The sequence below is a fragment of the Dermacentor silvarum genome, chromosome 4 (genome assembly GCF_013339745.2).
Source record: "Dermacentor silvarum isolate Dsil-2018 chromosome 4, BIME_Dsil_1.4, whole genome shotgun sequence".
Lineage (NCBI taxonomy): Eukaryota > Metazoa > Arthropoda > Arachnida > Ixodida > Ixodidae > Dermacentor > Dermacentor silvarum.
The window spans coordinates 6451045-6466072 of NC_051157.2; the positions used below are offsets into that span (position 1 = coordinate 6451045).

The 15028-nt window shown below is 46.0% G+C and overlaps 1 protein-coding gene across 1 annotated transcript in view; it reads left to right on the forward strand.

The window, feature by feature from the left end:
- LOC119449364 (sushi, von Willebrand factor type A, EGF and pentraxin domain-containing protein 1) overlaps positions 1–15028 on the forward strand; it is a 128432-nt gene that overhangs the window by 72483 nt on the left and 40921 nt on the right. Inside the window, exons 9-12 of the mRNA XM_037712536.2 lie at positions 2967–3170; positions 6796–7050; positions 9293–9420; positions 12116–12224. Coding sequence (XP_037568464.1) covers positions 2967–3170; positions 6796–7050; positions 9293–9420; positions 12116–12224 — 696 coding nt within the window. The remainder of the gene's footprint in view (positions 1–2966; positions 3171–6795; positions 7051–9292; positions 9421–12115; positions 12225–15028) is intronic.

Genomic DNA, 15028 nt, shown 5'->3' on the forward strand with positions numbered 1-15028 from the left:
GATTTATGTTTGTTTAGTTCGACGTATTGTAGGCGAAAGTTTAAATAGCTTTGTATTAGTTGCAGAGCGGTTCCTCTAAAGCCATAGCGTTCTAATGTATCTAGTAGTATTTGATGGTTGACTCGATCGAAGGTCTTGCTAAAGTCTAAGAATATACCTAATGTGATGGTCTTATTTTCGAAATGTTCTAGAATAGTTTCCGTTTGGACGAGAAGTCCAGTTTCAGTACCTTCGTCCTTTTCTGAAACCATGTTGACAGTCAGTAAGGAGGTTGTGTTTTTGGAGAATCTTTCTATCCGAGCGTTTATAATTTTTTCTAGTCCTTTTGAGACAATAGGCAACACAGACATGGGTCGATAATTGCCTAAGTTGTTTTTATCGCCGTTTTTGTAGATCACTGTTACTTTTGCTACTTCCATTCTACTCGGAAAAATGCCCGTCGTGAGGGACAAATTATATATGTGCGTTAATATTGGTCAAGTAAATTAATCACATGCTTAATTGACTTAATTTCAAATTCATCAGCAATATCATGACTGTGGCTGTTTCTGAGCCCCTGAAAAATGCCGATTACTTCGTCCACATTTGCTGGGTGGAAAAATGCTGAATGTTGTAATCTAGAAATATTATTTGTTGCTTCCGGGCAATATATGCTACTACCTATTCCGACAAAAAAGTCGTTGAAACATTTTGCAAGGTCTGTTCCAGTTACCTTCGTGTTTGCAATCGTCAGATTTGCAACTGTTGTTTCACTTCTTTTTCCGTTCAAAACTTCGTTAAGGTTCTTCCATAAGATGTCACTATTTCGAAGGCAATTTTCATCAAACATACGACTGTAATACTCATCTTTAGATTTATTCAAAATTTTATTAGGCTTATTTCGAAATATTTTATATTCTTAAATTTTTTCCATCCTTCGGGATGAAAAGAAGGACTCGAAAAGTTTGTGTTTTTGTTTGATTAGCTTTATGTGGTCATACGTTATCCACGGCTGGCGCAGCTTCTTTTGCTTGCGATATATGTGTCCATAGGAAAAGAACCCACGTAAGGCTTTTTCAGAATGCTCAAAAAGGTATATAGCTCTTGTCCGGATAATTGTTCAGGATGATTGGAGCCAAATATATGCAATCTGGGATACCATATATTTGGCTCCAAGCATTCTGGACAATGTTGAGCCTAAATATATGTCTGTGGCGATATTTTATGAGAAGTTGTCTCAGGAAATGCATGTTTTTGTAAATAATTGTTTCGCTTAAGCATGCAAAATATTGGCAAATGATCACTAATATCTGAAGTTACAAAGTCAGATGCAACTTTTTCAGTAATAGCGTTAGTAATAAAAAGGTCTAGCAGAGATGCCGTTGATTTAGCTATGCGTGTTGAAGTGGCAATAATGTTATCAAAGCCATTTCCTTATAATAAGAGTTCCATGGTGCGGCCAGAGTTCGCTAGAATATCAATCATCCCCAATTGTAAGCAACCATTTGCACTCGTTGGCACGCGAAAGCAGAGAGTCGAGAAAGAGCGTGGCAACATTGCCAGTCTGTACAGTATACGGCAAACCTCGTTCAATACAGATGTTTTCAAAGTCTCTAGTGACAATTCATTTATGACGTCAAAGCTTGGTACTGCTACCTGTATCGACACCCCTCCGCTATCTTAACGATTTAAAAAGAAGTGACTGTAGCGAGGTGAAACAACGGGATCAGGGTTGTCATTGTACCAAGTCTCGGTGAACATGATTACATCGAAAGAGATTTTGAATGACTCTTGACAGAACAGCGATGTCATCTAGCTTTCGATGAATGGATCTTGCGTCCAGGTGAAAGAACTGTTTGCGTGGCTCACAGCCATACCGTCACGGAAACCAGGCTGCGCAAAAAATACGCATTTCTAGTCATCCGCGCAAATCTTGCCAAGATCGCTTTCACGCTTTATCGCTGCAACTTGCGGTTTTTCGTCGCGACGAGCAAGAATGTTGCCGTTTTTCACCCAAACAAGTTTCCATCCCGTTTCGCGTTTGCGGGTTACAGCTGTGCCTAAAAGTATCTTCACAAATTGGCAGAGGTGCTCATTTATGTAACTTTGCTGGTCTGTCGATGAATCCGAAGACGATTCAGTTGGTAGGCCCAACTTTGTGTTTGTGAGCTTTGTTTTGCGTGTTTTTTCAAGAACCTTGTCGCGCTTATCTCGCCTCAAGAACTGTACCACGATCTTTCTTTTAGTTTTATCTTTTGTTGAAACCCTGTGACATACGTCTACACCAGCGACTGAAATTGTTTCATCGATTTCCTTGCCAATTTTGCTGAGGATATCCAAAAGGCATTCATTCGGTTTTTCTTTGACGTTCTTGATTTCGAGGTTCCGGTTACGCGAGTATTGCTCTGACTTCACAAGGTCAGCTTGGCAAGCAGCAAGGTCCCTTTCAATAGAGATTACCTGCAGTCGGATCGTTTCATTTTCATTGTTCAGCAGCTTATTTTCAATCAGGAAGGCTTCGAGCCTCTTGTTATCTTCATCAAGGCCATTGCTGAGGAACGCCGTGCTGCGTTTCATCTCTTCTATATCTGCCCGAATATTTCTTTCTTCTAGACGCATACTTCTTTCTAGAGATTCTCGGAGGCTTTTGAATTCATTTTGGAGCTCCTCCTTGAATTCTGGCAAATGATCACTAATGCATTTCCTTCGACATTACTGACAGCGACCGGGACAAAGTGCATATACGTTTCACAACACACGGTGGCAGCAGTGACAGCAACACTTACATCAGTGACTTAATGATTGCCTAAAGTAGAGTCTCTGGGATGTTGCGCGCATCCCCGCGAACCGTGGTAGAGAGTCGGCCTACCGAAAGCGCTGGATGTATAGCGTGTAAATTTAAGAGATGCGTCCGTCTGTATCTTGCTGCTGTGATAACTTGGTGAAGTACAACAGGGCCTGCGCGTGGACTTTCTGTCTCCGTGCAGCGGTGCCTTGCCCGCCGCCTCCCCCCGTGCCAAACGCGCAAGACGTCGGCTCCTACAGGCAGGCGAAGGTCTACCGATTCGGCGATGTTTTCGCACCCAAGTGCCGCAGGGGATTCGCCCCCCGAGGCCCACGCCTTCTGCACTGCGACGATCGAGGCCAGTGGAACAGTGGCGGCGAGGACGTCTCCCAAATGGCATGCGTCGGTGAGTATCCACACCGAACGCCCTTGACCGTGGCCTCCGAGAAGAAGCGCGCCAGTGCGATCCCAGAGGCCACGTTTGGACGTCACAGCTTAACTTCGGTGGCGCAAGATGACGCGTCGCACATTCCAGCACTAATGGGAGCATATACAGCAACCTATCCTGCGCTATCGCGTACCGCAAAGCGTATACCGCTCAAGAACAGGGCCCGTGCAGTATTGTGTACGAAAATCGAGCACTAAGTCGCCGGCGGAGTCCACTAATCACCAAAAGAGAGGCGGAGGCCAAGCCTAACTCAGCACGACGCCTGTAGATGCATCAGTGTACGCTGTCGCAATCAAAACAGATCTTATCGGGCTATATACTTGCCGCAGCCGATGTCGCTATGGCAGGGCCACAGCCCCGCTGACAAACCCTGCGGGCAACTCAATCAATTCAACTTTTAGTGAACGTGCTTCTCTAGCCTTATTTGTTCCCGGTCACCTCTTCGCGTGGAAAACGGATGTTGGCTCGGGTTGTGCGCTATATACGAACAGCCCAAGATGCACGGGCGCATTCAAGCCGACACACTCGCACTCCGTCAGCGCTAATCTGCTCGCAATATACTGGGTGTTTCAGCTAAGTTGTGCCAAACTTTAAAAAAATCTGTTACATTTAATTATGGAGTTTTGCGTGCCAAAACCACGATCTGATTGGGAGGCACGCCGTGGTGGGGGACAGCGGAAACTTGGACCACCTGGGGTTCTTTAACGTGCACCTAAATCTAAGTACACGGGTGTGTTTTAAAAAATCTGTTACGAGAATGCGATAAATTTAGTACTGTTAGCTACCCTCTTGAACAAATCAAGGTATTTTTACTATGCGCTTAGGTAATTAGTTAACGATAATTAATTAACCAACTTTTAAAGCCTTCATATATACACAAAATCTTCAATGTACTCGCCTATTGCGAACGGTCCAAATTATTATTTTCTGTGATAATAGCTGCTGTGGTTTTCATTTTTTCGCGCTGTAAAGAAAGCGCGCAAGATTTGAAAAAGTACCACGTGACTACGCGCTTATGCGTAGCAACGTGGGCAGCATCGCATTCATCGGCATTCATCAGTAGCAAGATCACTACAATGTGTGCCGGCATCATGCCGGGCGGAGTCGTTTGAGATATCAGCCTGCGTCAAAAATGTGTGCCTATTATTGAAGCATAGGAGCAGTATTACGGCGAGGGTCGATTTAAAAAAAAAACAGCGATTGAGACATCGCATTCTGCAACGCTACGAAGCGGCAACTTAACACGAGCTCCACTGCGTACAACTGGGCTTGGTTGCGCTTGTCTGCAGGTAGCATCCGGCACGTGTGCAGACCGGTTTCTCCCAGACGCCCGTAACATCGCGTACATGACCGCTCTCAGGCCTTTCCTGCAGCTGTCACCGTAGCGGTCTGGCACCCCGACAGAGGGGAAATCGCAGCCGCGAACTTCAGCCATCAATGCTGCAAAGTGTCGTCGTCTGCCACTGCATCCCGAGCGTACTTTCGAAAGCGCCCGCTAGGTGGTCATCAGTGGCGCCTCTACAGGCGGTGCACTATACGCGTATATGTCAACCTGCTCCCATTACAGCTAAAGGGGTTTTAATTACAGCCGGCGTCGTCATCGCCGCCGCATGGAAGGGACGCGACGCGCACTGCCGCCGTGCATCTGCGCCTTGGGGATCAGGCGTACCTACAAGGCACGTATCCCTATTAGCTCCTTCGCTATGCTCGCTGGGAAGCGCGTAGCACGCGAAAATGCAAATGGGCATGGTCAAAATGAAAGGTAAAATCAATGGAACATCTGCAGGGGCAATATATTCATAACTTCTTTGTCAGCCGTTGAGCACGCTAGGACTTCTCTGCCTTCCTTCAAATAAACTCTCTCCTAAACATGCTATCAAAAAACCTAACCCACGTGCACTTACATATGACTGGCCGCTGTAAATTTTACTCATTACATAATGCCAGCTTTGGCCCTCGCAATAATGAATTAAAACAACCAAAATGCGGCTGCTATTAACATTACATATAAGCTAAAGCGCGTCAGTTGCCCGCAAAAATAAATTACAGTATTTGCCTTTACAAAATTTTCTATATACAGGGTGTTTCATTTTAGCTGCACCAAATTTTTAAAAATTGCCTGTGGCAGATAGCACAATTATAATCCTTGATCTAAACTACACGATGAGGCGGCCATTACTTCCACGAGAAATCAAAACGCCTAATTGAATAATTACCGTAATTACGCTAATTATCTTTTCAAATAATTATTTTACGGCGCATCTTTCAATCTACGAATTATAGCCGCTGAGTTCGCAAGGCGTTTCCACTTGGAACGAATTATCAGGACTGAACCAGTTTCGAGATATTAATTTTCAAAGTGTCCGATGAAATCCATGGGCGTTCCAGTTACTTTTGTGCTTCAATGCATAAAACATCGTTTTCCTCAAAAAATTAACTGGAACGCCCATACATTTCGTCGGACACTTTGAAAATTAATATCTCGAAACTGGTTCAGTCCTGATAATTCGTTCCAAGTGGAAACGCCTTGTGAACTCAGCGGCTATAATTCGTAGATTGAAAGATGTACCGTAAAATAATTATTTAAAAAGTTAATTAGCGTAATTATGTGAATTATTCAATCAGGCGTTTTGATTTCTCGTGTAAGTAATGGCCACCTCATCGAGTAGTTTCGATCAAGGATTATAATTGTGCTATCTGCCACAGGCAATTTTTAAAAATTTGGTGCAGCTAAAATGAAACACCCTGTACATTTGGAAACTACTTGAAAAGTAATTCTGCTGTTCAGTATCCATTATACAAGTTCTGATTAAGCATGTTGCATTTTAAATATACAAGTTATAATTCACCCACTGTTAGGAGCATCCTAACTTTGGCCATGATTCTATTTTTAAGTTTCAAAATTTGTCCATAATCAAAATACCAAGACTCGAAATCCAAAATTCAGTCTCAATTTTACAGCTCCGTAACTGAACATAAGAAGCTATATCGTAGTATTCTGTAAGCTGCATCGGTTGTGTCATCTAAAACGCACAGTATTGATATCCTGCACAGCGCTCTCAAGTAGTCACAGTTTTGCAACTCGCGCCAACATAACAATATTGTGCAAGCTGTAAACCAGTAGCTCTTATTTGTCCGTTTTAGACGATCCAACAGATAGGGTATTGCAGACTTGCGATATCGGTTTACTGCGCACAGGTACTGAGCTGAAAACACTGTACTTGAATTATTCCTTTAGGAATTAACCACTTTTTGATCATTTTTGTCCTCGAGTAAAAATCAGATTGTAGCAGTCGAATTCTACGCAGCAGGATTGCTGTCTCTCTGAAGTGCAGCAAGTTTAGTTGAGACCGGACTGAGCGAGTCAGATCGTTTTTTACAGCTTGAAAGGACTCGGACAAGGACACAGCGTTCGTGTCGTCCCTTCTTTTGCCTGTCCTTTGACGGTGTAAATCATTACTTGGTATCAGTACAGCGGTCCTGTAATGAGAGAGTTCAGTCGTTTTACGTCTGTCATAGGACTTTGCTCCAATCTGTGACTTAACACGTGACCTACGAGGCAACCCAATACGTCGTGTTCCAGACGTGGAGGAACCCAAGATCTCGTGTCCCGAAGACATCGTCACAGCAGCGGAACCGCGAAAGGCCTCCGCCGAGGTGTCGTGGGTACAGCCGCGGTACAGCGACAACGACGGCAGCGACAAACTGGTGCTGCAGCAGATGCCGGCCTCCTACGCGTCGCCCCACCGGTTCCCCCTGGGGGAGCATCGCATCGCGTTCAGGGTGGTCGACCGTGCGCGGCTGGAGGCCAACTGCACCTTCGCCGTCACCGTGCACGGTAAGCGTCCCGTGCTGGGGATGCGACAGGCTTAGCTCACCGTCGATGTTCACGCACGTTCGGCATCTTTGACTGGTATGCCAGCACTGCAGAGGTAACTTATGTTACGATACGAAATGTGGATAACGAAGCCTGACTGCGTGCCCGATTATGCTCGCAATGCATCCTATCCTGCACAACGTTGAAGCGCCACCGGGGCGCCCTGAGAAGTCCAGTCGAAGATGCCGTAAGCAAGAAAAAACGTCATAGTTGCGCCCTACAGGCGAAGCAATGATTGCAATAGCAAATTATTAGACAGCTATACTGAGTAAGGTTGGTCGTTTTATCAGCTGCATAAGTTGCTGTAAACCTTCTCTTAGTAACTGAATTAACAAACACGCTGTCACGCGCGATCCTGCAAACACTGACACATCTCACTCGATGATCGCGGACACTCGCTGTCAGAACACTGGCGTGATGAAGAGTGGCAGCAGCGGCGAGCGAATTCTCATTCGTGCTGCCTCTCGCTTCAACGCGGCGCGCGAGAACACTGGCCACCTTCGAACTCAGCGCAGATGGCCTCCTATAGATAGGGCACGCGCGCGGCCGCTCTCAGCCACCACAGCTGGAGTATAGAAGAAGGAATCCTGTCCCCACCTCCTATAGGCTACCAGGTGCATAATCCGTGAAAACAGTTGAAAAAAACTCTTTGAATTCTATAGCGACATGTGCCGGAGAAAGAACGTTACCATCCTTGGATAACGATACCGTCGAGTTCGATGCATAATTTTGGTTAAGAACACTCCAAATTTTTATTGTGTCATTGCGAAGCATGTTTGAAATGTCGTGGTTAGCGAAAGGCCACCAGCTTCGCTGTTTGCCCAGTCTTCGCACCACTTAGTGCGAAGCTGCCCCTAATTTATTAATCACCTCTTTTTCTGACCTAAACTAATGTTTGTACACCTCTTTACACCGCACTTACACGCCCACAAATCATACCCAGGTGCCGCCGTGACTTTATTTGTGTATACGTAATTAATACAAACACATTGTCATTATCAACGTCATCATTAGCATATAACTGTGAAATTAGTAATAGTAACTAAGTACAGAATACCGCACCGCCTGTGGTTTCTATGACTAGGGTGTCCAAGCTAACGTTAGCCAAACTGTTAGAAAAAAATTAAAAACACGGCGCAAGATACGATTTCATGACTTGAGTGTGCTTCGGCGTCAGATCTCTGATCACCGAACACCGTAGATGCTATTTTAAGGCGAAAGCCTTAGGTGTCTATGTTGGCGGTACCCTTAGCGGTGACCTTGGCGAAACTGCGCCGTGACGAAAAATGGCCGACGCAGCAAAGAGGAAAAACACGTCTAAAAATGCTCGGCTTGAGGTCACATTTCTCATGGAGGTTCCTGTAAACAAAGTAAAGTAGTGGCTTTGAAAAGAAACTTGCCGCGCGACTGGCCGCTCGAGGCACTTTGCGTGTATTCGCGGGCTTCTTTCCCGCTTACAAAAACACTTTTATGTAGCGCGTATTGAGCTACAGAAAACTGCATCGCGAATTTTGCATGTCGCTCTACAATTTTCTTTCTCATTGATACTTTTCATGTAATTATATTTCAGAATTTGATTAATTAATTAACACTAATTATGTAATTAGGTGGAACGTAAAAATAATCTTAGTATCTCCAAGCGACAGCAAGCAATATTATCTTGGTTCTTTCCAGCTACGTGGCATTCGCATATTTTTAAATGTTGGTGCATGGTAGCTCGGACACCCTGTGTGTGTGTGTGCGTGTGTGTGTGTGCGTGTGCGTGTGCGTGTGCGTGTGCGTGCGTGTGCGTGTGTGTGTGTGTGTGTGTGTGTGTGTGTGTGTGTGTGTGTGTGTGTGTGTGTGTGTGTGTGTGTGTGTGTGTGTGTGTGTGTGTGTGTGTGTGTGTGTGTGTGTGTGTGTGTGTGTGTGTGTGTGTGTGTGTGACCACCAAAAATAGGTCATTTGTTGCCAAATACTCTTAATATATCTGATCAATAAGGTAGTGACGTGCATTCACGAGCCACGCATTTTTGTGTGTATTCTTATACCCCGTAATCCCTGTTGTCATAGGTGCTTGGGTGGAGGGTGCTGTAGTCTGTGCCGATTTTTCACCTCTTCCCTTTCTACAGCAATGTAGACTGTCGGGAGGAAACATATTCATTCATTCATTCATTCATTCATTCATTCATTCATTTACTGACTGACTGCGTGCTCCTCACAGATGACGAGGCGCCCCAGGTCATCACCTGTCCGGAAGACACGAGTGTCGAGACGAGTGAGAACGAAGTCAAAGTCACGTGGGAGGAGCCGCTCTTTGTGGACAATTCCGGCGAGCTACGCATAGACGCGGTGCGCTTTTTGCTGTATATACGTACCTTTGCGACGCACTAATTGGCTGTTTATTTAATGACGAATTAAACGATAAAGAACTAAATAAAAACGAAGGGAATGGAAGGAAGTTTGCTGCCGATGCAATGTAAGTGTCTAGCGCAGTCTGTGGACACGTGAACAGCGGTCGGGGGTTGGGGGAGCTTAAAGGACAGCGAGTAACAGAGAGGCGGGAGAGTAAAGAAGGCTGGACGACGCGCAACAACGACCAGGGGGGAACAGCCGTTCACTAACCTTCGTTCTTTCCGACTGTCGTCGTACGAAGCGTTTTTCGTCTCTCATTTTCGGTCGTCTTTTTCTGGTTTCACGGCAGCATTTCCTCCTTCCTCGGCACGCGGAGCCGCTCGTGCTTATTTATTTGGTAATACTGACGTCTGGTGTTTTTTGGCACACAGAACCGGTGATGGTACATACACGAGATAAAAAGTCACAGGCCTGCGCGGCACACGCAGCACAGTCACAGCGTAAGTTGGTTCGGCAGCACGCACAACACGGTCTTCGCGGCAGAATGTCTTCGCATTGATTTTGACGAGAAAGATCTGAACTGTCCGCTCGGCGTCGACGGCGAGCTGCGGCTTGTAATGCTCTCTGCACAGCAGTCTGCTGGGCCTGATACCTGGTTGTAGCCGCGCACGTAGCTCTACGATTCGCTTCTTCAGCAGCGGTTCGTATACCTTGCGAGGTGACGCCATAACGTGTACCGAAGAGGTACCCAGAATACGTCGCGCACAACTAACATCGGGATAGCGTTGATTGCGCGCCTCGTCTGAATCGCATCGCGTCTGAAACGCATCTCTTCGCACGCGGCGGTTGCAGGCACGTTAACTAGATGGCACCACCATACTGGCGGAGGCTCGGGTCGTCTGCGCCTGCGTGCTTGCCTATAGGGCGCGTATAAAGGGAATTTTTCTTCTGTCTGATAAGAAGCGCTTGCGTGGCTCAGTGGCAAAGTATCCGACTCCCACGCAGCGGGCCTGGGCTCGATCCCGGCGGAGAGCGGGTACTTTTTTTCGCATTTCCGGCGATAGTGGTTACGGGGCGGCGGCGGCATCATCGCGACCAGAAATGGCTATTGGAATTAGCCCATAAGAGCTTACGCTGTAAAAAAGGGCGAGGACACTTTCAAACAAGCGACACAATGCGCCTTCGTGCTACTCTCGGCGGAATTCCTTTCATGGTTTCTGACTCGCCAGCTGCACCTTGTTTTTTGCCCGACTGTATATAATGCCCATCACGTGGGATCGAGTGAGCGCGCCTGCTGCTGGTGGCCTGCTTCCCTTCTGAGCTCTGTCGGGAAAGAAGCTCCTTGTCGCGACGCGCTTCCGGTACGCCCGCAGACAATTCTCCCCGCAGGGATCGAGCCCTCTATTTGATTAGCTGGCGTAAAAGTGTTCGCCTACGTTCGCGTTCGGAGTAGAGGAAAATGCCCTATTGAAGAAGGTGGGCAGCACGACTTGCCCTCTTGCTTTCACTGCTGACTATTCGAGACGAAGGGTTCTAGAAGTACAAAATATGGCAACGCTCTGTCAAGTTCATGTGTGCTGGGTGGGGAACCGCTTCTGCGCTCACCCCCAGAGACGGCGAGTTGCGGTATAATGACCGCAGAGTGTGGTTATTAGACATGGCCGCAGTGGCGGCCACAACACCTGGTCAAAAATATTAAAGGGGCACTTAGTTATCCCTACGGAGATAAATGCGAAAGCATTGCGACCACCTCAAGTCGTGGGTTAGACTCCCATCAAAGGTCGTGGTTTCGAGTGGCTTAATTAACTGTGCCTTAATTAAGTTCACCTTAATTAACACCAATGGTCGTGGGTTAGAGTGCCGTAATGAACCATATGTTAACTGAACCTGCCATACTTAACTATGCCTTAATTCACTCTGCCCTAATTATATTTGTCTTAATTGACGTCATCAACTGCGTCGATTGGCTCACTTGGGCTCCCTTGACTTTTTGGACCATCGTGCTCACGCCAACGCCGACTACGCCGGATTTTCCGCCTCATGAGCCATATAATGCACTAATAAAGCACAGCGTGTTCATGAGCCGCCGAAGCATATGTCCGCCCTCCTCGTGCAATCATCAAGAGTTACGCGCGCATTTCAGGACAGTGAGTTCGCGCCCGCATTCAGGCTTCTTTGTGCAAGAATATGACTACGTTTGCCTCTATGCTCATGTCTATGTGTAAGAATAAAAATGTGCATTTCCTGCGAGCAAGCAATTCAATGTGACCACAATGGAATATAATGAATTGGTCATAATTGTCGAAGGTAAACTGAAGACGATCTGAAGTGCATTTCAGCATATTATTGGCTACTAACAATTTTACTTGCGTTTTCTTCGAGTGCCCTACTTGACGTTTGAAAAAACATTCAACATTAGCACAGCGATTTTCAGGCCTTTGATGAAATGCTTTTCGAAAGTTTTCGTCGTATATTTTACCCATGGTTGTAGCCACGCTGCAGGAGGAGCTGTCGGTGAAATGGGATTCGCGTGGACGAGAGAGTCGCGCCTCTTTGGCCCTTACGGCGCCACGTGGTGGAGAATCATCGCCCTGCGATGTCGTATCGATACCTTAAATGGGAACCTATAGATCACAAAGACATAAAGACATGTATTCTCTGTTTAGATCTTTCTCTTTCGATCATTTTTTAGAACCACGTCCCAGGTTCAAATTTCGGTCACGGAGTTCACAAAGTCGTCTACAGAGCCCGAGACTTGCACGGCAATTCTGTGACCTGCGTCTTCCACGTAAAAGTGTCACGTGAGTAAAATATACCGTATTTATTCGAATTTATGCCGACACGCCGGAAATGGTAAAGCCGTTGTAGTGCAAATAAAACACAGAAAGAACACAATGACCCGCCACATGGCAAACCTGTGCTCATGCGCATTCTATTTTTCTTCCGGTTTTCTGTAATGAATTAGTTGTTAGTGCATACCGCCCGTTGGGTCCCCTCTTGTGTTCTTTGTGACTATGTTATTTGCGCTACAATGGCTTCGCCAAGGGCGCTATAACGTAGAGCTATTTCCAACCTGACGTGCTATGCGGGATGATCCAAGTTTGGTAAAGTTCGGGATCTTTGCGAGCTCTGTGACGCCCTCATATGAATGAGCTAAATGTAACAAGGCATAAAATTCAACCCTCGGCGCGCCTCCAGTTTCACTGGCTTATCTAGATTCACCCTTGGGTTATCATCACTCGGGCGTTACCTCATAGCTGGCCGAAAAAGGAGAAGTCACGTGGCCAAACGATCGGTGCCTTTTGTAGCGAGAGCTACATTAGCCGTATTATCGCCGTTTCGCTGTGGCCGGTGGCCGCACCGCGAGCTGAGCTGTTGCCTAGCAACCGCCGCTCGCCGCGCCATCTGGCATGACGTCAGAGGAGGAACCGGTGAAACCGCGTTGCAACAGAGGAGCCGGCGTTGGATCGTATATATATATATATATATATATATATATATAGAGAGAGAGAGAGAGAGAGAGAGAGAAGGGGCGGCTCGGTGGGATTCGTCGGCAGATATGAAAAGTGAGTCGGAGAGACTGAAAGAAGCCAGGCTTCGTCGTCGGAACGAAACCAAGATGAGGCAGCGAGCCGAGGAGACGGATTAAGAACGAGCCGCATGCCTCGAGAAGCGTCGTAAATACGAAGCGGTCAGGCGAGTGGATTGAGATGAGGATAGCACCCGAAACGTGTCCAAGTCAATGGACGACAACCCCTTATCCTACCGCCTCACCGACCGTCTTTGTGGCAAGTGAGAAACAACAAAATGAAGACTTTCAAAATAAATGCGTTACACTTTAAAAATATCTAGTCTTTAATGTAACCATAACTTAACGAGAGGTAACAACCAAACCTAAACACTCAGACGTACGAAGCTAAACGATAAAGATGCAACCGTAGAGAGAACCAAGCTAAACAATAAGATTAACCGCACCTCTCGATACGCACACCCAGGCATAACTGAGTTAAGCCACAGCCAATTTTTTTTCTGTTGTTTATCGTTCCATGTGCAAGTTATATAAAAAGATGTTTTCTGATGTATTTGTATTCGCACTTTATGGTAGTTTATAAGCATATCAAAATGTGCAGAATTTGCACTGAATGTTTTAAAATATTTGCAACTTATTACATTTTGTATTGTACTCCCCTTCCCAAAATGACGTGTACGCACTGATTATACATGATTGGGCCTAATAGAAAAATGCTTTCCGATTTTATGTCTTTATCGCAATTGCCCGCTCGTAACTGGTCAAAACTTTTCGGACAGCGCCACTTCACCTGTCTGTCACGCGACGTCACAAAACCGCTAAAGTCCACCAGGTCAAACGGACGTCTGCACTGAACATGCGTTATTATGCCGAACAAAACTGTGGGGGTATAACTGGATACTGCCCGTTCCGACAGGGCTAAAATACGACTGCCTGCCGATCGCTCTGGTGCTGCCGTCTCGGAGCCACCGGCTTGAACGGATTCCTTTGCCTGCAAAAAAAGAACAGATTGACAGTCACTTTAGCATACGCCAAAGAGGGTGAAGAAGAAAGCCTGCGCGCTCGGGAGACATTCATTATATTACTCGACATTCTTATTCGAACTCATTGTCACTTCTTATTACTTGTTTTATGCCACCGAAGGTCGTGGGTTCGAGTGCCTTACTTAACTATACCTTTATTAACTGTGCCGTAATTAACTTCGCCCTAATTAATAACCAAAGGCCCTGGGTTCGACTCTCACCAAAGGTCGTGGGTTGGAGTGCCTTAATTAACGCATATTATGTAACTGTACCTTAATTATCGTCTCCTTAATTAATACCAAAGGTCGGGGGTCTGAGAAAGGCGCCTGAGTGGCCTCGTATCGATGCGGCGGCAGTCGTTAGAAGTTTCAAGGCAGCCGACAAGGAAGCGGTCGGGTTTCATAAGAGTTGTATTTGTACAGTCGTGAGCAAAAGTATACGGACCACAGGGTCACCGGAAAAATGGAATTTCTTCGTAATTAACAAGCATAAACTGGAATTAATGAGTACACTGAAAAGTTCGCAACGCCAAGTTTAGACTGCAGTGCTCAATTTCAATTACTTTGTGGTCAGTCTTGACGTGTTCTGTGGCTTGATGGCTGTCAGATGTGTGGTTGGTGCCACCCATTTGGATTATTGAGATGGCACACATCTTTGACTTTGGATATGTGCTGACGCATCAAGAATCGACATCAAGCTAGATTCTTCAAGGCACGGTCAGTGCTTGCAACTTGCTGGTAGAATACCCTCCAATATTTCTCACCGACATTTAACGTAAAGAAAGTATTGGCACAAATTTGATTGTACGCGTGGCATCCAAGTTAGTCACGAGGAAACCGCATGCACGCATTGCCAAAATAATTGAGACGGTCATGCTATGGGCTATTTGAGTGAGATGCTTTTTTTATTCATTTATTTATTGATACTGCAATCCCGGTATCGGGATTATAGCAGGGTGGGAAAAAGAATTAAGCAGTTTCACAAAATTGGCAAAATGTAAACAAAAGTAATAAGGGTGCAGGTTGAAGCTCTGCAGCCAGCATCAGGAATACAA